The sequence below is a fragment of the Urocitellus parryii genome, chromosome 3, assembly GCF_045843805.1.
Source record: "Urocitellus parryii isolate mUroPar1 chromosome 3, mUroPar1.hap1, whole genome shotgun sequence".
Taxonomy (NCBI): domain Eukaryota; kingdom Metazoa; phylum Chordata; class Mammalia; order Rodentia; family Sciuridae; genus Urocitellus; species Urocitellus parryii.
In genome coordinates, this window is record NC_135533.1 from 142,940,328 (window position 1) to 142,966,193 (window position 25,866).

The window sequence follows — 25,866 nt, forward strand, 5'->3', positions numbered from 1 at the left end:
AGGACAGGCTCGGCCCAGAGTGATGTTGTAGGAAGCAGTCCACCCAATGGGATTTGAGGGTCCCTTCCCCACCTGCCAGCAAATACAGCTCCCCTCTGTGGCTCTTCTCCTTGCCTAAGCATTCACTACTGGTGACTTCCTTGGACTGAGTGACAGTCTGTGTTTTCCAAATGTGGTCACACCTCGTCTCACATTCTCTTCCTAGGTAGGGTCCATTTCCTCTCCTTGAATCTGGGTGGGCGTGACTGTAGTGCAAGTGACATGATGGGATCATGTCACTTCCACAACTGAGTCATAAAATCCATCAGAGCTTCTTTGTTGTTCTCTGAAACCTTTGTGGGGTCCCCTGTCGACCAGTCTGCGCCCATCGCCCCCACCCCCCGCCAGGCCACCATGGACTAAGAGTCCCAGAAATCAGCTCCCACAGAGGATCCTAGGGAAAAACACGGGACTAGATGAAGGAGGACACATCCCCAGGCAGCCCCCGGCCATCTGCCCCAGCCCCAGCCACGGTGACCACACATACAGGAGGCATCTGAGCCCGAACCACTAAGCTGAGCCCTTTGCAAGTTCAGGAGCCTCAGGGACACAGATAACAAAATGTTGTCATGTCAGGTCCCTGTCTCTGGGGGTGGTATGTTACACCGTCTGAGGTGACTTCTACAAGCACAGAACCCTTGTCTCCAAGGAAAGGAAATCAGCATTGTCCCCGGGGGACACCAGTCAGTCGACTCTTTAATTCTCAGTGGTACATTAATGAGAACAAGAACAAGCTTCCATTTATTGGACTCTCACCCACCAGGCACTGCGGTGTGGGCTTTGCTCTGCGTATAGAATTTCAAAGAGCCCTCCCCGCAGCTCAGTGAGCGAGGGCCCCAAAGTCCTGCTTTTATCTCCGCTTCCAGATGAGGAAACCCAGGCTCAGAGAGAGGACATGACTTGTTCCCTGACAAGTGGCTGGCAAACGGCAAAGCTGGGGTCTGAAGCTGGGTCCGAGTGACTTCTCAGGTGGCTCCTACCAGGTACCACTGGCCCTTCCCTGCCTGGAAAAGAGGCCCTGACTGTCCACCGTGCACGGTGAACCAGGGGCTATCTTGCAGGCCTCGTCTGTCTCCTTGTCATGTCCCCAGGTTCCTCTCCTTCCTGGACCTCTCCTGGAGTCTCTCAAGAGACACTCATGCTCCCCCTGCAGGCCCCCAATCCAGTCCAATCCTGGGAGACAAAGAGGTTGTTGTGACCTGCCTAACCAGTTGACCTACCATGGTGACATTGAGGCCTTCCCCTGGCTGGGCGCCTGAATCCCAGGGTCAGAGCCCCTTAGGGGAGGAGGACTTTGGCTTCAAACTCAGCAGTTCTGGAGCTACTTCCCCAGGCAGCAGGTGGCAGAGGGGGAGGGGGCCAGCTGACCCCAGAACAAGTTCAGCACTTGATACAGGCATCCATGTGCTTGCTGGCTGCCCAGACATGGGGACAGGCTGGGCCTGGGCCCTTCCCAGAAAATGGGGCACACAGGCACCTAATGGCCACAATGTAGTAATAATGAGATAAGAGTGACAACAGTGTCTTCCATTGAGGGAAGACCCCAGGGGGTAGGCACCACTGTCCTCCCCATTTTACAGGGAAGGAAACTGAGCTCAGAGAGTCTGAGTAGTTCTAGAAGGTCACACGGAAGCCTAGTGCTCTGTGATTCCAAACTCATGCTTGGGACCCCCGTCACCCTCCGGGATGGGAATTAGAGGCGAGCACTAGAGGTAGGGAGCCCCGCGGAGAGTGCGGATGGAGAAGAAAGCACAGGCCAGGGGGGAGCCCTGAAAAAGGGATGCTAGCCAGGGAAATAGGAGCTTGGTCAGGAACCTCACCTCGAGGCAGATGTTTGCAGATAGGTGACTTTTGAGTTGGGCCTGAGTAAGATGGGCTGGGCCGGGTGCGGTGGCTGAACACACCGTTGGAATCCCAGTGACTCAGAAAGTGGAGGCTGGAGGATGGGAAGGTAGGAGGCCAGCTTCAGCAGCTTAGTGAGCCCTATCTCAAAAGTAAATCATAATAACAATAATGGAAAAGTTTGTCAGGGGGAGGAGGCCGGGGGTGGCCTGGGGCAGCGGCTTGGAGGAGCCCAGATGTGTGGCTGTGTGTAAGGTCTGGGGGTGTTCAGGGAATGGCTAGCCTCTGGCCCAGGGTGCAAGGGGGTGGGGGTTAAGAGGTCAGAAAGGTGGGATGAGCGCTGTCACTACGGAGATGGGACAACAGGAGTGGCCTGTGGGGAGCCCTGCCCCCAGCCGCCTCAGGTCCGGTGCCAGCCCCTGCAGAGCATAAGCGGGATGCCAGCCGAGGGAAACAGGAGCTTCATCAGGAGCCTCAAATCGGGGCGGATGTTTGCAGATTAGGTGTGGCCTTCCCCACTCGGGATCGTCCCGAGTTCTTCCCATCGCCTTTCATTATCAGGATCCCGCCCTGGGAAGGGAGTCTCCCCGTTCACCCTCTAACTGCTGCCTCCTGCTTCTGCTTTCGCGGTGAAAGCAGAACCAAGGGCTGGGGACGGAAGGGAAAGTGGACAGCAGGATCAGACTCGCTCCTGCCCCCGGCAGCCTGTACCTTTAAGGGTGTGGGCGGGGCAAGATGGGGGCGGGGCGAGCCGGAGGGGCGGGGCCGGGCGGGGCTGGAGGGCGGGGCGAGCGGCGCAGCTAACTCCGGGCGGGGCGCCCTGGCCCGAGGCGCGGGGCGGAAGGTCGGGCGCGCCCCCGAGGGACCCGGAGGCCGCGAGGCCCGACGGGGGGAGGCGCGGAGTGTGCAGATCCCAGGCCCGGCCCGAGGTAAGCGGCGCCGCCCGCCCGCCGCCGGCGGACCCGGCACCCCAACTTGGACTCCTCAGCGCCGGCCCCGAGTGGAACTGGGCAGCAGAGTCCCGAGGGCTCGCGCCCAGAAAGCGCAGCCCCCTCTCCTGTCCCCGTCCCTTCGCACCAGCACTGGACCCGGGGACCCGCCACGGGAGGGGCCCCATCAGTGCTGATTTGGGAAGTGAAAGGAAGTCGGCGGCCAGGAGAGACCAGATACCTCCTGGTCCTCTTGCGCTGGGGACACCGGGGGCGTTGACCGCGCGCTCCGCGGGCCAGCATGTGTGTCCATTTTACAGATGAGCCGTCCGAGGCTCCGAGAGAAGTGACCTCCCCGAGGCTGCACGGACAGTCCGCGGCAGACACTGCCAGGCGGGTGTTTTTCCGTCCAGGTCGCTGCCAGGTGGAGAGGCTCCAACTCGTTTTGGAGTCCAGGAGGACAGCGCAGCTGGTCAGCAGGTGAGGGAACTCCGTGCCACAGGCGGCCTCTGCGCCCTCAGGTCCCCTTCTCTTCCCCTGGGCCTCCTCCTCCTCCTCCACCTCCTCCTCTTCCTCCTCCTCCCTCCACACTGAGCCACCAAGACATTGAGAAACATCTGTTCAAAGAATCACCAAGAAAAAGAGAAAAAGAAAAGATTGGTATCGACCTTGTTTTTCCTGGTGGCAAAAATAAACAGACTCACCCTGGCCATGTGGACCAAGTTCTCCCAGTTGAATTTCTTTGAAGGAAAAATGAAGCCCTTATCCACGGTTGTTAGGGGACAGGCAAGTGCCAGCACCCAGCCCCCTACCACTGCCAGGAGGCGGGTGGCTTTGAGCAATTGACTTCCCTCTGGGCCTCATTTCCTCACCAGAGGAGCTGATGACTTTGTGGCCGACCACCTTGCCTTGTGACCTTGGGCGGGCTGCAGAATTCCTCTGAGTCCCAAACTCTTAAAGCAGCAAGGGTGATGGCAACTGGATGAGGGAGAAGTGGCCCAGAGGGGGGACAGGACTGACTTCCCCGCATCATATCTCAGTTTGCTCTCTTGTGAAATGGGAATGAGAACAGGGTTTTGACTGAGTGCCTTATTCTGGTAAAGGGCTTAGCGCTCTTGTTTTTGGTCCTGGGTGATTGAAATCAGGGACACTTTATCACTGAGCTGCATCCCAGCTCTTTTTCTTTTAACTTTAATGTTAATATTTTCTTAGTTGTAGTTGGACACAGCACCTTTATTTTATTTATTTATTTTGGTGTGGTGCTGAAGATCGAACCCCGGGCCTCACACGTGCGAAGCAAGCGCTCTGCCGCTGAGCCACGACCCCAGCCCCTTCTTTTTTATTTTAAGACAGGGTCTCACTAAGTATTTATTGATTTATAATAATATTTATTATTGCCGGGTAAGGCTCTGTCTGCAATCCTCCTGCCTCGGCCTCCCCGGTTGCTGGAGTAGCAGTTGTGTGCCACGCACCCTGTGCTCTTGGCTCTTTATAGAACAGAATGACAGATTGCTTAGCAGGCTGTGGGACGGATGGCTGGCCTCTCAGACTGGCAGCCACAGGCCAAGGACATCCAAGAAGATGTTTGCCTTGATTCTGAGGAATTTCTGGGTCCCCACCACTGTTACCTCCCCCGCGGCCCCGGAGGCATGTGTCCCTGGATTGTCTGAAACCCCTTCCAGCCCTGGTGTTCCCGTCTCAGCCCTGATGTTCCCGGGCCAGGTGTCTGTGTGTCGGGTGATGGGGGCAGTTCTGGTGGAGGCTCCCTGGGGGCTGAGGAAGGCCACCGTGTGACCTGCACGCCAGGGCCTCACGGCCAGGGCCCTGACTCTGCTCACCAAGCTCTGTCTGTGCTGTGGTTGGGTAGGGGAAGGTGAGAGGGCAGCACCTTAGCTGGTCTGGAGCCCCTCTTGCTGTGTCCTGGGATCTTCCATAACACTGTCCCCTCTCTCACTCCGCCCCCTAGGCTGCTGGAGCACCTGCCATTGGAGCTGACTTCCTACAGACGGGGAAGTGGAGCGAGGCTGGGGCGCTGTGGGGTCGATGGCCAGCAGATGGCTGGGTCTTCCGGGGCACTGAGACGGCTCTGTGTGCTCCTGATGGCGGAGACAGTGTCCGGGGCCTGGGGCCCATCAACAGGGACCTACATCAGCCCCCCATTTCCAGCCCTGGCTGTGAACCAGACCCCCATGGCAGATGTGAGTATCCAGGCAGGAAGCTGGGGTCGGGCAGGGGTGCATTCATTCCATTAACAAACATTTATTATTGCTGGGCGCCGTGGCACATGCCTGTAACCCCAGCAGTGGGGGAGGCTGAGGCAGGAGGATCACAAGCTCAAAGCCAGCCTTAGCAAGGGCTGGGGAGATGTGTATAAATGAGCATCCACTATGTGCTGGGCATTGAATGGAGTCCAGGATATAACAAAGAAGAACAGACAGACATCCTCGCCTCCCTGTGCTGATGGTCTCCTAGGCAAGGACAGACAGGGGTAGGCTGGTGGCTTTCCGATGGTAACGTGCTGTGTTCAGCAAAGAGTAGATAAAGTGGTGTGGGGAAGAGTGTGAGGTTTCCAGGACTTCAGGTTGGGTCACAGAATGTTTCTGTGAGGAAGTGACCTTTGAGCTGAGCCCTGAATGGAGAGGGAAGATTTGGAGGGAGAGCGCTGGGGCAGGAAGACCAGCAGGTGCAAAGGCCCTGAGGTGGGAATGAGCTGGGTGTGTTCCTGGAGCAGCACGGAGGCCAGGATGGGCTCAGGGTGAGTCAGGGAAGACCATCAAGAGAACCAGGAGGGAGTAGCGGCCAGTTATGACAGGCCCTGTGGGTGGAGGCTGGGGGTGACTGCTTTATGGCAGTTGATAGTCCCTGGAGGGTTTTAAACAGGGGGAGGTCAGAATCCAGTTTATTTGTTCAAGGGACCTCTGGTTGCTGTGGAGAGAATGGGTTGAGAGGGGAGAGGTTGGTGGGAGGGAGATGGGAGGATGCTCTTGTCATCCAGGGGCACAGGGCGGTGTGAGGGACAGGGACCAAGCGGAGGGACAGAAAGCAGGGCATCCTGCTGGGTCAGGTGGGCACAGTGGTGAGAGAGATTGTGAGTAGTTCCAGGCCAGATCAACTGAGGGCCTGGGGGTCCGTGGACTCAGACAGGGAGCCCCTGGAGGAGCTGTAAGGATCCTGGGGTTGGAGGCAAGAGGGCCCCTCCAGCGCCTGCTGGGCCCAGAGACGCCTCCAGGGGCCCCAAGTTGCCCCAGCCTGAGGTCGCCCCAGCCTGAGGTCTGCAGGAGGAGGGGCCACAGCAGATCCCAAGTAGGAATGAAGGCGGGGGCTGCTCACAGGGTCACGGGGTCTCCTCCGCAGGGGTCACTGCCGGCGCCCACACTCAGAGCCGCGGGACAGTTATGCCCGGTTCACAGGTGGAGAGGTGGCTTGTGGTTGTGAAATCGCTGCCTCTTGGGGCAGGGAAACGGGTGGTCCCTGTGCAGACGTGGGCTGTCCCAGGGTCCCACGGAGCCGCGGGAGGGGTTGGGGCCCAGGATGGAGGGAGTGACCCAGGGTTTACAGGAGCCCCATTGGTGGACATGAGGGCTGGGCGGTGTGGACAGAGGCAGGAGCAGGGACACCCTGGCACAGGCGCACTGGTGAGGTGTGGCAGTGGCCCTGGGACCGAGCCTGACTGGGGACTTGGGGGAGTAATAGGAACAGGATGTCCAGAGCCCCCCGGGGCCTTAGTGCAGGCTGGCTGGGTGTGGCCCCGGCACCCAGGGACAGGTCTGGTGTGGGCCACTAAGGTCTTTGGGGAAGAGGAGCACAGATGCAATGAGGTGTCGGTGGCCAGATGCTGGACACTTGGGTCTGACCCTGGAGGTCCGAGGGGCCAGGACAGAAGGTCAGTCTCCCCCTGGAGAAAGGGAGAATCACAGCTGATGTCACTGAGCACCAACTGTGGACTAGGAGAGTCTCTGGACGTGGGTTGGTTCATCTGACCCCTGGTTTCAGGGGCCAGGAACACGACCTGGGGCAAACCCAGATGCTGCTGGCTTTTGAACAAAAGAGAGCTCTCTCCATGACTGGGAATTACGTGATGTGCTAACGAGGGTCCTAATTACATTTTCTTTGAGGGGGTACCTGGGATGGAACCCAGGGGCACTCAACCCCTGGGCCCCATCCCCAGCCCTATTTTGTATTTTATTTAGAGACAGGGTCTCACTGAGTGGCTTAGGGCCTCGCTTTTGCTGGCTTTGGACCTGCGATCCTCCTGCCTCAGCCTCCCGAGCTGCTGGGATCACAGGTGTGCAATACCGTGCCTGGCCTTAATTATGTTTCTGTTGGAACGCGGCCACACACGTCATTCATGTGAGCCCATGACTCCGTGCCAGCCCCCCTGTCCTGACTGCATTTGCAGGAGGAGGTGCCTTGACGGCAGGGGACATTCGGGAAAGACCCCTGATGAAATCCCAGGTGCTAACGAACTAAACAGAAAAGTCTTGAAGTGTCCCCTCAACCACCCGGTTGCTTAATTTTTTGGCTCTTGGTGGAGCCAGGGTAGACTCTAGCCACCTGTGTCCCCACATTAGATCTTCAAGCAAAGGCACAAGAGCATGAAATGAAACATATGTGACCCCTGTATAGAAACCAAAGCCCAGAGATGTCAAGGGGCTTCCCAAAGGTTACACAGCAAGCTGGCAAATCTGGGTGTCACCCAGGCCTCCCCATTTGTCCTGCTGACCCTGTTGTCCACATGGCCCTGTTGGATCAGGGTTGGGAGCTGAGGGCCCTGGGGACAAATCACACCTGTGGACTTCTCTGCTGGGTGGCTTCTGCTCTTTTCTTTTTGACAGGATTTTGTTTTACAACTTGAAGGTCTTGGGCTGGGCGTGTGCCATTCACTGGCCACAACTCCAAGCAGTCTTCTGGTTTTAGATCACGGGCCTGGTCCCTGCCCTGTCCACCCTGACCCCTAGACCTGGTGTCCCGTAGGGTCTCCTGAGGCTGAGGCAGAGACTCAGAAGGTCAGAGTAGGCTGGGAAGTCACCAGCCTGACCCAGAGCGCCACCAACTGAACACAGAGTGAGCTGGGGATGGTGGCGGGGACCCATAATCCCAGAGACTCAGGAGGCTGAGGCAGGAGGATCCCAAGTTGGAGGTCAGCCTTGGCGATTTAGCAAAACCCTATCTCAAAAAAAAAAGGGGGTGGGGGTGCAGCTGGGAATGTAGCTCAGGGTGGAGCCGCCCTGGGTTCATCCCCAGGACCAGGAGGGGAAGAGAAAGGTACAAATCCAAAGCGTGGGGCTGAGGGTGAGGCTCAGCGTGGGGGACCCGCTCAGCGTGAGGCCCCAGGTTCAAGTCACAGCATCTCCCCCACCGAAGACCCAGATGATAACGTTGCCCCTGATATTTACTGAGCATCTACTGGGTGCTGGTCTGGCCATGATTGAGTCACCTCTATTTTCCTTATCAGGGGGTTATTGTCCCCATGATTCAGAGGAGGGAACCCAGGTTCATTTCTTTGCCCAAGGAAAGACTGAATCCTGTCTAGAAGGACTCAAGTCGGAATTCCACCCCTGGACCGTCCTCAGGGGCTCAGTGTCCGCAGCTCAGGGCAGGGCCATCACTGCTGCTGGGGGGGACGTGGCTCAATGGAACAGGAGGTGACCCGGGCAGCACCTGCTTCACTGGGACCCCCCACGCTGGGTCCTCCCTCTCTGGGCTGGGTGGGACCCTCTCCTGCCAGAACCCCCCTGGGTGACCTCATCCCCTGGGAAGTCCCTGGGCCTCAGCAGAGCCGGGGCCTGGGTTAGGATGGGGCCTGGTTAGGACAGGGGTGAAGCCCGTCCCCCACTGGGCAGGAGGGCTGGCTTTGTGTTGGAGTGCGAGCTGGGGCCGTGGGCCACTCCCCCCGGCCTTTCTCCCTGTGCTGGGGGCGGATGGCCTCACCCGCGTTTTCTTGCTGGGAACAATGGTTGGCCACCCAGAGATGCCCAGGCTGGGTTGTGACCGTCACACCCCCACTCCAACCTCCGGAGCAGACTTTTCCCGTACAGGACCAGAGGAGAAATATTTCTGGTTTTGTGGCCACATGACCTCGGCAGCCACCCTCTGGGGGCAGCACGTGAATGAGGGATGTGGACATTTGGACTTTGTTTAATTTCACGTGTCATGAGGGAAAAAAAAAAAAAAAGAAACACTTTGTTTTTTCTTTTCTTTCCGAGCACTAGGGATTGAACCCGGGGCGCTCTACCCCTGAGCCACATCCCCACCACGTTTATTTTTTGAGACAGGGTCTTGCTACGTTGCTGAGGCTGGCCTCGAACTTGCCATCCTCCTGCCTCAGCCTCCCAGGTCGCGGGATGGTGGCGTGCCTCCCCGCACCAAGCAGCTTGTCTAGTTCGGGCAGTAGCCGCGCTAACAGGGGCCGGTGTCGTGGACAAAGCTTTGGAACAAGTGGGAGGAGGAGCACATGTAGGCTCCCAGGCGTATGGTGACATCTCTAAGGCCATCACCATGTCACAGGAGCTCCTGCAGGTCAATAGGAAGGGCCAGCGGCGCGGCTGAGCCGTGAGCACCTGCAGGAACGTGCAGGAGGCCCCAGGTCCCTCGCCAGCCCCAACAAGCCCCAGCGCCCTGGGGGAAAAGAAGAAATACGTGTGGCCATCGGCTCATGAAGGGAGCGCTGGGCTTCCCGGCAGCCGGGGGCTTGTAGTGACAGCCCTGTGACCGTGGTGGGGCCAGACTTCCTGTGGCCAGGGCAGGGGCAGGTGGAGGTCTGCTGGTTCCCCTTTCTAGTGGGAGAGCTTGGGGAGGGGACTTTGGCAAGGTCTGATTCAGTGACCGTCCCTCTGTCACACACCATCAGGGCCCTGCCTGTGTTTCGGGGGGCTCCTTGGCCTCCAGAGGTCAGTGTCCTGCAGGACCGCTGGGCACGAGTGAGCTGGTGCGGGAACTCCCGTCCCTGGCCCTGGCCTGAGCTCCTGCAGCCCGGGGCTGGTTCCACCCCACTTCCCCCATGTCCTCCATTCCTTCCTGAAACACCAGGCCTGAGTGTGCTCCTAGAGGGCGCCCAAGTGGGAAAGCTGTGACTCAGCACTGTCACTTCTAGAATTCTCTCCCTCAAAATATCCGCATGTGTGTCTGGAGAGTCATATGCAAGGAAGTTGGTGGTTGCTGATGTTGGAAAATGAATCACACCATGTGCCCGGCAATAAGGAAATGGTGGCCTTGCTTGTCTGTCGTCCATTGAAAACTGCTGCAGTTACTAAGGGCAGCAGTGAGCCGGAGTCAGTGGTGGTTAAAGCCACCAGCTCAGAGCTGGCGCGGTGGGGCACACTGTCATCCCAGTGACTCGGGAGGCTGGGGCAGGAGGATTGAAAGTTGGAGGCCAGCCTCAGCAACTTAGTGAGATTCTGTCTCAATGAAAAAGGGATGGGGGATGTGGCCCAGCGGTAGGGTGCTCGCCCAGCGTGTGCAAGGCCCTGGGTTCAACTCCCAGCTCTGGGGAAAACAGCGAAAACAGCTCCAGCTGCACGGGCTGCCATCTGCGATGTCCCAGGTCCACTCGGGGACATCGCCTCAGTCCCCTTGTCTACATAATGGGCATCAGGATCGTACCTTCCTCACAGGATTGTGGTGCAGATTAATTTAAATACGTTTTATTTGATTTGTGCTGTTTTCTCGCAGTGCTGGAGACTGACCCCGAGGGTGCTCTCCCTGAGCCCCAGCCCCAGCCCCTTTTCATTTTGACACAGGGTCCCACTAAGTGGCCCAGGCTGGCCTTGAACTTGCCATCAGCTTCCCGAGGAGCTGGGTGAAAGACGCTGTGCCTCCATGTTGAGATCACCCATCTGTTGTGTCTTTTTGTATGTGAATATGGACATATCTGTTCCTTGGTGAAAGCAAGTTACAGAAATGAGACTTAGAGTGAACTCATCCCGCAGACAAGCTTGTAGGTCAGGTGTGCATACAGATGTCACAGAACCGGGAGGTGTGTGTCAGGATGTGCTCCAGACTGATCATGCGGGGGCCACTGGGGACAGGGGAGAGATTCTGGAGGACGGGATGAGAAGAGGGGTTCCGGGGTCTTGGGTGGGGATGAGCTGCACCCCAGGGCCCTTGCACAGGCCGTGGTTCAACCCTGACACTGCAGAACAACAGCAAGAAACATTTTAAAACCTTCTCGTTTTGTTTCCTTTTGAAACAAACATGTTTGCCTGAATCATTTGCCTTATTTCAGACACAAGTTCATCTTTCAAAATAAAAGTGTGCCGTTGGCTCTTGGAGGACCTGGGGGACCTGGGGACAGGCCGGAGGGAGGTCACATCCTCCGGCTTAGAGGGCCCTGGTCCAGCGGCCCTCTCCATCTCTGTCCCTGGTGTCCCCTGCAGTGTCGCGACGTGTGTGGCCTGAACGCTTCTGACCGCTGCGACTTCGTCAGGGCCACCCCCGACTGCCGCAGTGATGGGGGCTACCTGGACTACCTGGAGGGCATCTTCTGCCACTTCTCCCCCAGCCTGCTCCCTCTGGCTGTCACCCTCTACGTGAGTCTGGGCTGCTGGTGGGGGGACGGGGGCTCAGGAGGGCCTGGGCTCCACTGTCCCTCCCCCCCAGGTGTCCTGGCTGCTCTACCTGTTTCTGATCCTGGGAGTCACCGCAGCCAAGTTGTGAGTCTGACCTGGGCCCGCCTGCGGCTGAGTGGGGAAGTGGCCCTCAGGGATGGCCCCTGAATCCTGGGGCAGGGGACGGGGACCCAGGGCAGGGGGCAGGAGGACATGGGCAGGAGCAGGGGACAGGGGATAGGGTGGGGGGCAGAGGGTGGGGACGGGGTAGAGGGTTGGGACCTGGGGGACAGGGGCAGGGGGCAGGGACCCTGGAGTGGGGCAGGGCCGGACAGGGCAGGGGGCAGGGGCCCTGGGGCAGGGCCGGGCCTGGTGGCCAGGTGGCCGGGTGGCAAGGTGCCCTGTCTGCTCCCCAGTTTCTGCCCCAACCTATGGGCCATCTCCAGCTCCCTCAAGCTGTCCCACAACGTGGCAGTATCCTTGACTGCTGGGCCTCCCCTGGAGGGCGGGAGGCTGGGGAGGAGGCCCCCGGCGGCTCGCGGCAGAGAGGCCCTGGTGGACCCTTGACCCGCTCCCATGGTGTCACCTTCCTGGCCTTTGGGAACGGCGCCCCAGACATCTTCAGCGCCCTGGTGGCTTTCTCGGACCCGCGCACGGCTGGCCTGGCCATCGGCGCTCTGTTCGGTGAGTGTGGCCCTGGGCGGGGAGCTGGCAGCGGGGCATCCCTGGCTGAGCCTGGCCGCTGTCCTCCAGGCGCAGGTGTGCTGGTGACCACCGTGGTGGCCGGAGGCATCGCCATCCTGCACCCCTTCCTGGCCGCCTCCAGGCCCTTCCTCAGGGACATCGCCTTCTACATGGCCTCCGTGTTCCTGACCTTCACCGCGCTCTACCTCGGCAGGGTCACGCTGGCGTGGGCCCTGGGTGAGCAGGCTCAGGGGACAGGAGCCATCCCCGGGGTGGCCAGGAGCTCAGGGACGCGAGAGGTGGCCGGTGGGGTGGAGGGTCGACTTGATTCCAGGGATGGAGCCAACAGGGACTAAATGGCCCCAGTGACCAAAGGGACAGGAGGGGCCGTCCAGAGCATCCGAGGTCCCCACTCCTGACCAGGGGCACAGCCACATCCCGGCAGCCACACTCTCTCCCGACGGCTCCAGGAGGGCACGTCAGGGGACCAGCAGGGACCTGTGGCCCGGGAGCTGGCACCAGGCGCCCTGTGGCCAAAGGCAGGGCCAGGGATGGACAGAGGGTCACAGACCCTCGAGATGTGGCCCCTGCAGGGAGGGAGCAGGGCCGACTCCCAGGCTCTGACCTGTGGCCACCTGGGCGTGACCTGGTGCCCCGGCCTGGGGTGGTGAGGCCCACAGGACGGAGGACGGGCTCCATCTGGAGCTGCCAGCCCTGGCTGGTGGCCCCGTGGCCAGAACGGCACTTGCCGACGTCCCCCTGCGCGCAGGTTACCTGGGCTTTTACGTGTTCTACGTGGTCACCGTGATTCTGTGCACCTGGATCTACCGGTGGCAGCGGAGAAAGTCCCTGGTCTACTCCACGCCGGGGACACCAGGCAAGTCCCCAGGAGAGGACCAGGGGGACCGGGAGCCGCCAGGCCCCTGAGGGCTATCTCAGGTCCCTTGAGGCCCATCCCCTCGTGGTCACACCCCTGTCCCTCCGCCAGGCCCCTCCCTGAGCTGGCTCAGGCCCCGGCCTCGTCCTCTGGCCCCCGTTCCCTGGCTCCCCACCATGCCGTGGCCAGCGTCACTGCCACATGCCCCGAGGCCCCGCGCTGCCCTTGGAGCCTTCTTTACTTTTGATTTTGAGACAGGGTCTCGCTATGTTGCCCAGGCTGGTCTTGAACTTGGGAGTCCCCGAGGCGCTGGGATGGCGGGCGGCGCCACCTCGCCCCATCCCCCTTTTACTAGGAAGGAGGCAGCCTGGGGGGGACAAGCCCCCGAGGCCAAGAAACTGGAGGAGCACAGACAGGAAGGACCCTCAAACCCAGACCCCAAGGCTGCTCCCTTACCTCAGTGCCAGAAGGGACAGCTGGGGGCCACAGCCGTCTGCGGTCAGCCCTCGTGTGGCTGATGGATGGTGAGCCCCAGAGGGCAGGACGCTCCTGGCGCCAAGCAGGTGCTGGTAACTCCTCCTTCGGGAAGTCGGCCGAGATTTTCCCTCCCTCTCCTCTCTGCCAACTGAGCTGTCAGAGCTTGTCCTGTCAAGTGTCACCCCTGTGCTTTCCTGCAGCCCTGTGGGCTGGGTGCCAGGGGATCAAGGCCTGGAGAGGGAGATAGGACTGCAGCTCAAGGGGACCAGTTTCCTTCCAGGCCTGGAAGAGTCCAGGGCCTCCTAAGGAAAGTTTCCGACTAGGTGAGACCATACAGGGTTCTAAACTCCGCACAGTTCAGGACTGAAGTCAGTAAGTGGGACCCAGGTCGTCTTCGGATGTCCTTAGTAGGTCAGCGCTAGTTCCACACACTCGCACTTTGTGAGCTGGGCGTCCTGGCTGGGGACGGTTTCCTGAGCCTGCCCCAGACGGCGGAGGCCGAGTGGAGCTCAGTGATACGGCGTCCCCTGGCACACAAGGCCCTGGCTCGGTCCCCAGCACCAAGAAGAATCAAATACAGGGGCCTGACTCGTGCTCCCCTAAAATGGCCCTGGCCTGCCGGGTGTGGTGACTCACGCCTGTCATCCCAGCGGCTCCAGAGGCTGAGGCAGGAGGCTCTCAAGTTCAAAGCCAGCCTCAGCAATTTAGTGAGGCCCTAAGCAACTCAGTGAGACCCTGTCTCTAAATAAAATTAAGAATAGGGCTGGGGACGTGGCCCAGTGGTCGAGTGCCCCTGAGTTCAATTCCCGGTACTAACTACAACATCAAAAAAGGCCCTGTCCTGGAGTGTCCCCCAAAGTGGTGCCCGTGGTCTGGGCTCTCAGCTCAGCCCCTGTGGACGCCTCCTGCAGAGACGCAGTCTGACTCCGAGGAGGATCCTGTGTCTTCCAACACCAACAGCTACGACTACGGTGAGTCCCGAGCCCTGGGCCCGCTGGGTGGGGGCGCCAGGGCCGAGGAGGGGCCCTCTCTAAGTGGCCACACCCGCGCTGCCTCCACACACAGGTGACGAGTTCCGGCCACTGTTCAACCAGGAGGAGAGCACGGTCTGCATCCTGGTCCACGCCCTGAACCCCCTGGACCTCAGGGCGTGGAGAAGCAAGTCGGCGACCTGGAGGGCCCTCAAGGTGCTCAAGGTGTGGCCCGCTGAGCCCTGGCCAGTGCCTGACCTGGGCACTGCCCTCCGTGAAGGACAGAGAGAGGGAGGAGGGGACCTTCCCGGTGAGGGGGGCCAGGGCTGGGGCGAGGGAGGGGTCAAGGCCTGTTCACCTGCTGCTTCTGAGGTTTGTGTCCCCGAGGTCTAGCTCCGAGCTGGGTCCCCAGGACATGTCCACCACTGCTACCTTCCTCATCTGGCCTCAGCCCCTGTGGGCTCCTGGAGGTAACCAAGAAACCTCCAGCATGGACATGTTTGAGGCCTCCTCAGTCCCAGGGGCAAACGGTGAGCTGTTTGCTTCCCACGGTGGCTCTGGGTGCGTCGTGGCCATGGGCCAATCACGATCCTCCGAGCCTCAGTTTCCCCCCGTGGAGTGGGGATGGTCCAGTGCCTTCCCCCCGGTGAGGCTGTAACAGCAAGTTGTTGCCACAGCAATGCTGAGTAACAAACGAGCCCGAGACTCTCATTCACTTACAAGGGTGACTATTGCCGAAGGTCTGGTGGTGCAGGGCAGCCCGGGGTCTCCTTCTGGGCCCATTGGGCACCTGGCGCGTGTTCTTTCCTTACTGGGAGAGGCCACGACACTCAGTACAGGAAAGGCCCTGCTCCCGCCACGCTCATCAACAGTGCATGTGTGAGGGCCGAGCACAGGGACTGGGGTAGGGTGGGCACCCTGTGCTGGTGACCCACTAGACATGGCGAGACACAGGGTGCTGCCCACCCCTCTGGGTGGCTGTCGACGGGTTCCTTAGCCTCTCGGGCCTGCTTCTGAATTATTTATAGTCCCTGTCGGGGTCCCATGGTAGGGTGAATAATGACCCCTGAGGACACCCTGGTCCTCGTCCCCAGAGCCCGTGGATGTGCCACCTGATGGGACAGAGGGCTTTGGGGGTGTGGTCTGCGGTCTCGAGATGGGGAGCTTCTCTGATATTCTGGGGGGTCCCGTGTAATCACAGGGTCCGCGTCAGGTAGAGGGAGGCAGAAGGGTCACATCAGAGGAGGAGTCAGGAAGGTTGGGATGGCGTGAGGCCAGGATTCCAGGGAGGCAGGGGGTCCCTGGGAGCTGCAAAAGGGGATGGACAGTCCCCTGGAGCTTCCAGCAGGAACACGGTCCTGCTGACCCCTGGGCCTTGGGCCCTCTGCCTCAGAACGTGCGAGAATGCGCTTGACCATCTTCACTTGCTCAGTGCACGGCAATGGGAACCGTATGCGCCCAGCCCACGCTGTCCCGAGGGTGCTTCTGCGCTGGGTCCTGTTCAGGGGCTGCCGAGCTCGGTGCGTGGCCGGCCAGGACTCGGCCTCCCCACCCACCCCCTCCCCCCTTGCCCGCTTGGCAGCTGCCCGTGGAGTTCCTGCTGCTCCTCACCGTGCCCGTCGTGGACCCAGACAAGGACGACCGGAACTGGAAGCGGCCCCTCAACTGCCTGCACCTGGTGGTCAGCCCCCTGGTCCTGGTCCTGACCCTGCAGTCGGGGGCCTGTGAGTGTCCCACCCCTGGGCCGCCCCGCGTCTTCTCCCCGGCCACAGCAGGCAGGGCCCGGGGCAGAGAGTCCAGACCTGGAGCTGCCTCCTTGTGCCCAGGCCTCAGGGACCCCAGCTGGACACTTGTCCAGGGGCCTTCAGCTGGCCCAGGCCTGCCGGCTGCAGACGATAACACTGCGGTCACATCCACCCTGGCTTGGTGTCCCCTACATTAGAAGGGGGGGAGAAGGGGGAGCCCAGGGGCCAGAGCCCCCAGCCTGTGTGAGGCCCAGGCGCTATCCCCAGCTCTTCCCTCTTCCTGGGCCTCGACCCGGCCCTGCTGCTTGCTGGGCTTCGGGAGCTCTCCCTGGTCCCCGCGTCCAGCCACCCTCCAACATTCCTCCGGCACAGGCTCAGCAAGTGCTGGACCAAGGTCTCACCCAGGTGGCACATGCCAGAGCCAGCACTAGCAGACACTGAACGCTGTCGGTCACCTGTCGGTCCCCTATCGGTCCCCTGTCCTGTCCTGTGTTCAGGACTTTGTGAACTTAGCCCCCCTCAGTTCTTACGCCCACCAGATGTGAGAGACCAAGAGCCAGACTACAGAGAGGACCGGGTCTTAAGTGCATGTCTGGGCGTTTGGACCTTTGGCTTTCTTTGAAGCTGGTACCACCTCCTGGTGGCGAACGAAACGGGGCACGCAGGACTCTGGGGTGTCCCCCTGCGGAAGGTCCCCTTAGTGTCGGGTGCAAGGCTCTGGAACCTTCCCCTTGCTGATAGGAACCTTCCCCTTGCTGATAGTGGGGCTGCCCGGGGGTCTGCTGCCCGCCCAGGAGCCGCCTTGGAGCTCAGCCGGGCACCTGGCCAGCCGTGATGGCTGCGCGGAGGTGGGGGCGGGCACAGTGGGCACAGCAGGCACAAGCCTGGTCGGGGTTTTGGTGACCCATGGAGGGCAGGGGCCGTGCGGGCAGGGCTGGCCGGGGGAGTATCTACCGTCATCCGTGGGGCTGGCCAGATCTCGGGGTCCCCCGTCACTCTGGGGGCCCCAGGAGCAGTGGGGCAGGTCCTGCTGGGGCTGCAGCGCTGTCTCCTCCGCAGATGGCGTCTACGAGATCGGCGGGCTCTTCCCCGTGTGGGCGGTGGTGGTGATCGCGGGCACCGCGGTGGCTTCCGTGACCTTCTTTGCCACCTCCAACGAGGTGCCCCCCAGGCTCCACTGGGTAAGACTGGGGCCCCGGCTGGGCGAGGGGCCCTCAGTGTCTGGGGCATGGACCGGTGGTCACTTTTCTCCTGGGACGGGGACCTGAGGGCTCCTGTCCGAGTCACAGTTATTTGGGGGATCCTCTGGTTTATGGAGGTGCAATTCCCAGGCTGCACAGTTCCCGCCCACCCCGCGGCAGTGTTGGTGTGTCCATGGGGTGGGGTGGCCATCCATCCAGGACGTCTTCACCCCAGGAAGAACTCAGCCCCACAGAGTCAGCAGCGTCCTCTCCCGGCCTCTGGCACCTGTGGCCCCACTCTGGATGCTGTGACATGCGTATCTTACGCTGCAGCACGTGGCTTTGTGCGCTGGCTCCGCGCTGTCCTGGGCAGCTGGGGGGCTGCCTCCCCGCCATGGTCAGCGCCTGTGTGAAGGGCTCTGTGTGGAAACCCGCTCTCCTGTCCTCTGTGCACGTCCCTGGGGTGCCTTTGCTGGGGCAATGGCAGCTGTGTCTGCTTCCTGAGGACCCACCAGTCTGTTCCCAGAGCTGGTGAGGAAGCATCTGTGTTCCCCGTGGTGACACCCCAGGATGGGGGGGTCTGTGTGGCGGCTCTTCCATTCCCTCCAGACTCGCAGGCCAGGGACTTTCAGGCAGTGCATGCCGACTTCTTCTTCAAAAACCCCCTCAAAGTTCTCAGGCCATGGATGTAGCCCAGCAGCATGGCCCTTGCCTGGCTCATGGGAGCCCGGGCTCCGTCCCCAGCACCAGAAAGAAATCACTTAAAAGTTTTCATATGTTATATTTCTTTTTTTTTCTTTTTTTTTTTTTTTTAAAGAGAGAGTGAGAGATGGAGGGAGGGAGGGAGAGAGAGAGAGAGAGAGAATTTTAATATTTTTTTTTTAGTTTTTGGTAGACACAACATCTTTGTTGGTATGTGGTGCTGAGGATGGAACCCGGGCCGCACGCATGCCAGGCGAGCACGCTACCGCTTGAGCCACATCCCCAGCCCAACATATGTTATATTTATTGACAAAAATGCGGGGTTGTTCTGGTTTGCTTTGGGTTCTTTTTAGCGACTGGGGCTTGGACCCAGGGCCTCCTACTTGCTGGACCAGGTCCCATCCCCAGCGCTCTGTCCCTGGCCCTTTCCAAAATTTGTATTGAGATGGGGCCTTGCTAAGTGGCCCAGGTTGGCCTCGAGCTTCTGTCCTCCTGCCTCAGCCTCCCGAGCAGCTGGGGTCCCGGCACCTGCTGCTGGCCGAGGACCGTGCTGTGTGACTGCACTTACACAAGTGTCGTGACAGCAGATCCGTGGAGACGGGCGCAGAGTGGTGTGGGTGGGGGCTGGGTGGGGATGGCGGGGGGGTGGGGCTGTTGTGGGTGATGGGTGGCATTTGATGACAGCTGTGAGGAACCCTTTCCCCCAAAGATGTCCGCGCTGACCCTTGCCGAGCGCTCCCCTGCGCGGGCCCTGGTCACGTTCTCGGCTCCCTCTGCCTCTTGTCTCATCCTACGGATGTGAAGTGGAGGCCGTGTCCGGGTCACTGGCCAGGTCCCAGCAGGGTGCGTCTCGTCCACAGCTCTTCGCCTTCCTGGGCTTCCTGACCAGCGCCCTGTGGATCAACGCGGCTGCCACGGAGGTGGTGCACATCCTGCGCTCCCTGGGCGTGGTCTTCCGGCTGAGCAACACGGTCCTGGGGCTCACGCTGCTGGCCTGGGGCAACAGCATTGGAGGTGACTCCCCGGGCTGGGTTCTGGGCGAGCAGAGTCCCGTCCTCGGCCCCAGCCAGAGGTGCATGTGGGCAGCAGTCTGTCTTCAGGACGTGCATGGTGCCCAGAGTTGTTCTGGAGTGACCGACATCGGGCATTGGGGTGACATGGCCTGAACTGCCACTGAGCCAGGAAACTACAGAGTCCCTGCCTCTTCCCCAATCTCTGACGCCTGGGCACTGGGTGGCTTCTTAGAGTTCAGGCAGGATGCAGTGACCACTGCAGCCAACCACGCTTAATACAGCTACAGCAGCCAGGTACAGTTGGCCAGGTTACGCGCTGCATCCCGGCATCCAGACAAGGGAGGGGGCACCTAAAATCCAGGCCTCCCTCCACTTGGCAGCTTTTCCTGATCCACAGAGGCTCTGTGTTTCCATCCCCTCCCGCAGCAGGCGGACTCGGGTGAAATGTGGGGAGCAGCAGGTCATCCCGTAGCCGAGTCAGTCCTGCTGGGAGGGCGTGGGAAGAGTGGGAGACTCCTGTCCCCGGGCACCGTGGCCGCGGTGTCTGGTGGTGAGGGGCTGGGAGCCACCTGCCACTCAAGGCCCCGCTTCCGCAGACGCCTTCTCAGACCTCACGCTGGCCCGCCAGGGCTACCCGCGGATGGCGTTCTCCGCCTGCTTCGGGGGCATCATCTTCAGTATCCTTCCGGGCTGTGCTGGCCAGCGCTGGGCGGGGTCCCAGGGCACCGGGTCCTTGGGCTGCGGGGAGTCAGTGTTCCCCGGGCAGCGGTGTCCCCTGGGCCCTGGCCTCTGAGGTGGAGGGACAGGTGGGGACAGAGTGTGACGGGCGCCAAGCTCTATGAGACTGTGCCGACGAGCAGGCAGGGCCAGGTCTGGCCCTGGGGCCGCTGTTCCCGGGCCCTGGTCCACCTGGACAGAGGGCAGCCGGGTGGCCCCGGGAAGAGGGCCTTTCTCCTGGCCACCTTCCTTTGGTGGCTGCTGGGATCCAACCCAGGCCTGTGCACGAGGCCAGCCTCCACCGCTGGCTGCCCCCAGCCCTAAGGGCTTTGAACCCGCTGTCCTGGAGATGGCCTTGACCCACGCCACGCACTATCCTGGGTTCCCGGGGACTGTGGGTGGCGGCTCCCTCTGTGGGGCTCACGGTGCCGAGCCCTCCTGACTCCTACTTCGGTCATGAGGCCTGAGTGTGAAACGTGCTCAGCACACCCTCTTCCAGGCACTTACCCGGGAGCCCGGCTCTTCCGTGGGGCCCCTGGACGTGGGCAGTAGGCACAGATGACAAAGCCACGCTCCTTCTGGCCCTGTCACCCCAAGTCCCAGCAGGAGGGCGGGAGGGTGGTGGCCGCTGCCCTGTGGAGCTTCCTGAGCTGGCTGCAGACATCTTGGTGGGCGTGGGGCTGGGCTGCCTGCTGCAGATAGCCTGGGGCCACGTCCCCGAGGTGAAGGTGAGTGGGGGACTCGGGGGACTTGGGCTCGGGGGGGCTTGGGGGGCAGAGCATTCCTGGGTTCAAAAAAAAAATGAATAAGAAGAAAAAAAAGGAAAGAGAGGGAGGGGGAAGGGGGAGGGGGGAGAGAGTACCTGGGCGAAGACAGAGGAGCACCCCACAGGGCTGGGAGACCCTTCCCACCTCAGCGACTCCCACTTCCTGGGGTCAGGTCTGTGAATCCCCCACCAATCTGAATTGAGAATATCTGCTGAGTTGAAACAAGCGCGTTCCTTTGGCGTCGCTGAAGCAGCTAGGAGTCAGAGCAGGACACAGGCAGTGCCCACCTGCCGGCCGGCTGGGTCCAGGCCGTCCTGAAGTCTCTTGCTGTGTGACTTTGAGTGAGGTGGGACATCTCTGTGCCTCAGCTTTCTACCTGTAAAATGGGGTAGATAGCACCTCTAGGCCTCCCAAGTGGGGATAGGGCCAAGCTGATCGCGGGTCCCGCGGGGCGCTGGGAGGAGAGGAAGGCAGGCACCCGCAGGTTGGGGAAGGTCTGAGACGCACGGTGGGTGGCAGGTTCTCAGGGCCCCTGTGGCCTCCTGACCCCTGGGGGGTGTCTGGGAATGTGCGGGGTGCTGGGCCCTGAACCAGGGACCTCTCCCCGCATGCTGAGCCAAGCTCCCGCCCTGGGCTGCACCAGCTGCCCGGGTGCCCATGCGGGTGATGTCAAGAGACTGTCCTGACAGGCGGGAGGCAGGGCCAGGCTGGAACAGGAAGGACTGGTGACGCAGGTGGCTCCTGTGGCCAGTTAGTCGAGTTCTAGAGAAGGTAGCCAGGGTCTGGGCAGCGCTGTCTCCTTGCAGATGAAGCCTGAGGCCAGCAGAACCTGACGGCCGCCTGCCCAGGCTGCCCGGGCTGCTGGAGAAGGAGGGGCGTGGGTGGCCGAGGCTGGTTTAAGCCCTGGCAGGGGAAGCACTGGGGGGCCAGGGACTGGTGGCTGGTGGAGACCAAGTCGCTCCCCAGTCTCTGGGAGCCAGGGGTCCTGAACAGACCCTCTGCTGCTGACCTGCAATTCGTGGCTCTGCGTGCTGGCCAGCCCGGCTAGCAAACGGCTGCGTGGGCTTGGGAAGTTGGCTTCTCAGAGAGGCAACACTGCTGCACACGGTCACCCTCGTGGGCTCCAGAGCGCTCCCTTCTCATCATGGATTCTAAGGCCATTCCGAATAGAGGCGCTAGCCCCCTACCCCCGCCGGTTCCTTCTCTTCTGTGTGTGTGTGTGTGTGTGTGTGTGTGTGTGTGTGTGTGCGCGCGCGCGCACTCCGCCATTAGGTTGCGAGAGACAAGAGACACTAGGTTGGGCAGATGTCCTTGGGACTGTCAGGGGGAAAACACAAGTTGCTCTTTTAAAAAAGATTTTTTACTTTTATTATTTACCTTGTGGATTGAACCCAGGGCCTGGCACATTCTAGGCAAGCACTCTAATTTTTTGAGATGTGGTCGGTCTCCCTAAGTTGCCCAGGCTGGTCTTGAACTTGCAGCCCTCCAGCCTCAGCCTCCGGAACAGGTCACAGGTCACTGCGCCTGGCTGGCTTGTTTCTTTTGAGCTGGAATCTTGCTGAGTTGCCCAAGCTGCTCGTGAACTCCTGGGCTCTGTCCCAAGTCTTAGTTTCCTCGACTGTAAAACGGAGGTGATCATAACACCTACCAGAAGGGACCACGGTGGCACCGAAGCAGCCAGTGCTCCCAAGGCCCCCCGCCCAGAGACCCTGGGCGGAACCTGAGCAGCCACCGTTCCTTCAAAATGCTCATCTTCAATGTCATCACAAAGGCTCAGCACAGAACAGCTGACAGGGTTGTAGGGCCAGGCCCACTGACACTCTGCTACGGTTGCTTTATTATCTGTCCCTCCGTCCGTCTGTCCACCCATCCCATTTCTGATGAGAAGCTCCCAGGCAGGTGGGACTGGAGGTTGCTGCTTCTGGGGTCACGGCTGGGTCCCCGGGTGGGGTCCGCCCCCACAGGTGGCCCAGGCGCTGTCTTGTTCTCTGCAGCTGCAGCCCGAGGGCCTGCTGGTGTGGGTGCTGGCCGGCGCCCTGGGCCTCAGCCTGGTCTTCTCCCTGCTGGCGGTGCCCCTGCAGTGCTTCCGGCTCCGCAGGACCTACGGCGTCTGCCTGCTGCTCTTCTACCTGGGCTTCCTGGCCGTGGCCTTGCTCACCGAGTTCGGAGTGATTCACTTGAACAGGACATGACCAAGGCCACCTGTGGTGTGTTGGTGGCACCGAGGGGGCTCCTGCAGCCTCCTGCTGGGGACTGGAGTGGGCAGCTCCGCAGGTGGCTCTTGCTGCCGGGGCACATCAGCTGAGCCCCTCCGGCCTGGACCCCAGCCCCGCTGCTGGCCTCTGGGGAGTGGCCTGGCTGTGGCCTGACTCCAGCGGAAGCCAGACCTCCTGAGTGACCCAGAGTCCTCAGAGGGAAGGGCTGGGCCTGGGGCAAAGGAGTCGGCCTGGCTGCGGCCCTGGCAACCTGCCTTCCCTCTCGCTGGCCTTCGGGCCTCCTGCTCCCTCAGGTGCCTCGGGTGAGGGCCCAGGTGAGCTCCCCCGGTGTCGGACCCACAGGGACGGCCCGCGGAGCTCTCCAGTTGCCAGGTTCCCAAAGCCACGAGAACCAGGCGGATCAGCACATCTGCTCAACCAAGACTGCGCAGCCCTCGGGCCATGGCCCTGCCACATGCAGGGCCACACGTGGGACAGTGGCCCTGGACTCTAGAACTCGGGGCTCCCCCGCTGCATACCAGGAGTCTGCCCACGGGCCTGCGCCCACCTCAGGGAGTGCCAGGGCCTCTGGCCTTCTCAGGAAGCAACTGCTGCCCACTGCCCTATGCCCTTGGTCAAGAGGCACTCGCCACCTTTTTCCCAAATAAAAAAAAGAAAGAAAACAGTATTAAATATTTGAAGTATTTTCTGAGCAGCACAGACTCGGCCATCCTTCTGCAGCCAGGGCCAGGTGGTGACTGGCTGGTGGCAGGCCCCCCAAGGCTGGGGCTGGGGTCCTGGGATGGCCAACGTGGGACCTCTGCCCTCTCCCCCACACAAGTCACGAGGCAGCAGCCACATGTACAGAGCAGAGGCTTTTATTAATACGCCAGGAATCCAGGGACACGGCGGGTCCCCAGGTAACAAGTCACCTGTACAAGACCCCGGCGCCGCCCCGCCGTCATACAAAATGATTGTCTGCAAGGTGGAGTAAGGCTGGGTGGGGAGAAGCAGGGGGCAGGAGGCGTCCTCCCCAAAGTGCCACCGCCTCACCGGGAAGGGTGCACAGGGCCACGCTACCCCTGCCAGGCTGTGACCCAGCTGGTAGCAAGGGCCACCTGGTCCCCTTCAGCTGTAACAGGTGAGGGAGGCATCCGAGCTAGAGGAGGTCCCAAGACACTCAGGGATCACATCTGGGGTGACAGCTGTCCCCTGCTTGGTGGGAGAGCTTGAGGGTCAGCTGGACAGGACCACAGGGAACCCTGTGGAGACAGCTGTCCCCAGTCCCCCCTCCCGTCGGCACACCTTGCCCACCTGGTTCTGACTGAAGCCAGGGGCTCCGCCAGGCCAGGGCTGGGAATGGACTGGGCACCCCTGGGACAGGGCCGGCCTCCTGTGGGGGGCTCAGCCCCCGGGTAGAGGAAGGGACTAGAAGAGGCCTGGGTGCTCAGGTCAGGAACCCCTGTCCTCCTCTAGCAACTGCCCCCTCCCTGCTTCCAGAATGCCCGTTTGAATACACAAGGTAAAAGGCACCCGGTTGTGCAAATGAAGTCCCTTCTCTGGAGAGAAGGGTGTGGCCTGAGGCTCCACTTTGAGCTCCCGCATGGCCAGTGGCCCTCCAAAGACCAAGAGGCAACGTCAGCCTCCTGACAACCCTGGGATCACGGCTTAAAGACTCAGTTTCCCCAAGGGCTTTAAGAGCGACCCCCCCCCCCCCCCGGCCCCAGGCCTGCAGAGGCTGCTGCAGGCCGCAGCGCCATGGGGATCAGGCTCCCTGGGATCAGGCTCCGGGGCCTCTGTCCACCCCTTGCCCCAGGCCACAGGAAGCGTGGAGGTGGCTGGAGCCAGGTTGGCCCAGGACACCACCAGGCTGGTGCCTGCTCCTGGCCGTCTGTCCTCCCCTGTGTCTGCTGGCACTTGCCAGGACAGCTGGGCCAAAGCCCCCTCTGACCTCACTCTGCCACCACCACCAGCACTGCCTTGCTCAGACACCCCGGGACGCCCATGGCTGAGTGTTTGCCTGGACTCCTGGCCAACCAAGGTCAGGCCAAGCCCACTCTGGCCTCAGTGCCCAAGGTGCGGTGGGGGCTGTGCTGGGGCTGCCACTGTTTGTCCCCACAATTGTCCCTGAGTGGCCTGCTCCAATCCAGCAGCGAGGATACACACACGTGTGAAGGGCCACCGCTGTCCCCCGCATAAGCTGCCACCCCAGCGGATAGCAAGGAGAGGGAGTGAGCCGAGAGGTCCCTCAGGAACCGGCCGGGCCCTGGGCCTCTCGCCTGCCCCTCTTCCTGGTGGCATGGATTCTGCACAAAGTCACTGTAGAAGGACATCCAGCGACAAGGTCTGGACCGCAGGGTGTGAGGGGCTCGGGGCAGCTCAGGGGGCAGGATCCCAGGCCAGCTAGTGCGTCTCCAGCGCCCATCTGGCTCCTGAGAGCTGCCCGCAGGCGAGACCTCGGTCCTCCTCACCCTCCCACAGGTCACAGGTGTGGCCCACAGGAGCATCTATGACACCATCTATGACACTGCCCGGGGCACTTGGGTTCCTTCCTTCCTTAGTGGTTCTGTCCCTAGAGCCAGACACAGGTGCTGTGACAGGGCCACGGGGTCAGTGGGGACACTGGTGGGTGGGAGCCTGCCTGTGAGCCCAGCAGGGACACAGGGGGTGCTGGCCTGACCAGGGCAGCCTGGTTATCAGGCCAGGCTCGGGGGGTCCGTAAAGGGGCTTCTGGAGCCCTCCACAGCGGCCGAACGCACTGGCCAAGGCCCTCAACCGGCCGCCGTGGGGTTCAGGAAGACGGGCCGGTCGACCCAAGGTCAGCTGGTCCTCGGCTCTCCTCTCTGCAGGTATGTGCATCCATGTGAGGCGTCCACGTATGCGATGCGCGTCCCCACGTCCTCTTGGTACATGGTGGGAAGGTAATACTACGTGTTATTGCATAGAAGAGACGGCGTCCCCGCTGGGGCTAGGTGACGGTCTGGGAGCGCGGGCGGCCACCGGGGGGCTGCGGGGCAGTGGGGATGGTGACGCTGCCCAGCTGCTTCTCCTGCTCCCGAGCGTGCTCCTCGTACCACTCCTAGGGAGAGACGGCGTGCTGAGGGCCACCCTCCCCCAGAGGTGGCAATGAGGCCTCTTCTCTGTGCACAGAGGTGGGCACCCTGACAGAGGCCCAGCAGTC

At 61.3% G+C, this 25,866-nt stretch overlaps 2 protein-coding genes across 5 annotated transcripts in view; one reads left to right on the forward strand and one right to left on the reverse strand.

Annotated features, from left to right (window-relative positions):
* The first annotated feature begins 2,679 nt into the window (after positions 1–2,679).
* Slc8b1 (solute carrier family 8 member B1) lies at positions 2,680–22,783 on the forward strand. Its single transcript, XM_077796123.1, is given in 18 exon segments — positions 2,680–2,810; positions 3,131–3,290; positions 4,777–4,875; positions 4,878–5,008; positions 11,186–11,338; positions 11,409–11,461; positions 11,773–11,829; positions 11,934–12,040; positions 12,110–12,277; positions 12,810–12,917; positions 14,306–14,365; positions 14,460–14,590; positions 15,948–16,089; positions 17,170–17,291; positions 18,854–19,007; positions 19,603–19,683; positions 20,384–20,451; positions 22,485–22,783. Coding segments are annotated over 16 exon segments (1,755 nt in total). The 5' UTR covers positions 2,680–2,810; positions 3,131–3,290; positions 4,777–4,853; the 3' UTR covers positions 22,683–22,783.
* Positions 22,784–23,566: 783 nt separating this feature from the next.
* The window catches only part of Tpcn1 (two pore segment channel 1), a 50,447-nt gene continuing 48,147 nt past the window's right edge, over positions 23,567–25,866 (reverse strand). For 3 of the 4 annotated variants that reach the window (XM_026412073.2, XM_026412074.2, XM_026412076.2), the window contains one exon: positions 25,495–25,764. In XM_026412073.2, the coding sequence (XP_026267858.1) occupies positions 25,654–25,764 (111 nt within the window). In that variant the 3' untranslated portion in view covers positions 25,495–25,653. Of the gene's footprint in view, positions 25,765–25,866 lie in introns of all 4 variants that reach the window. The other variant, XM_026412075.2, reaches the window with a different exon arrangement.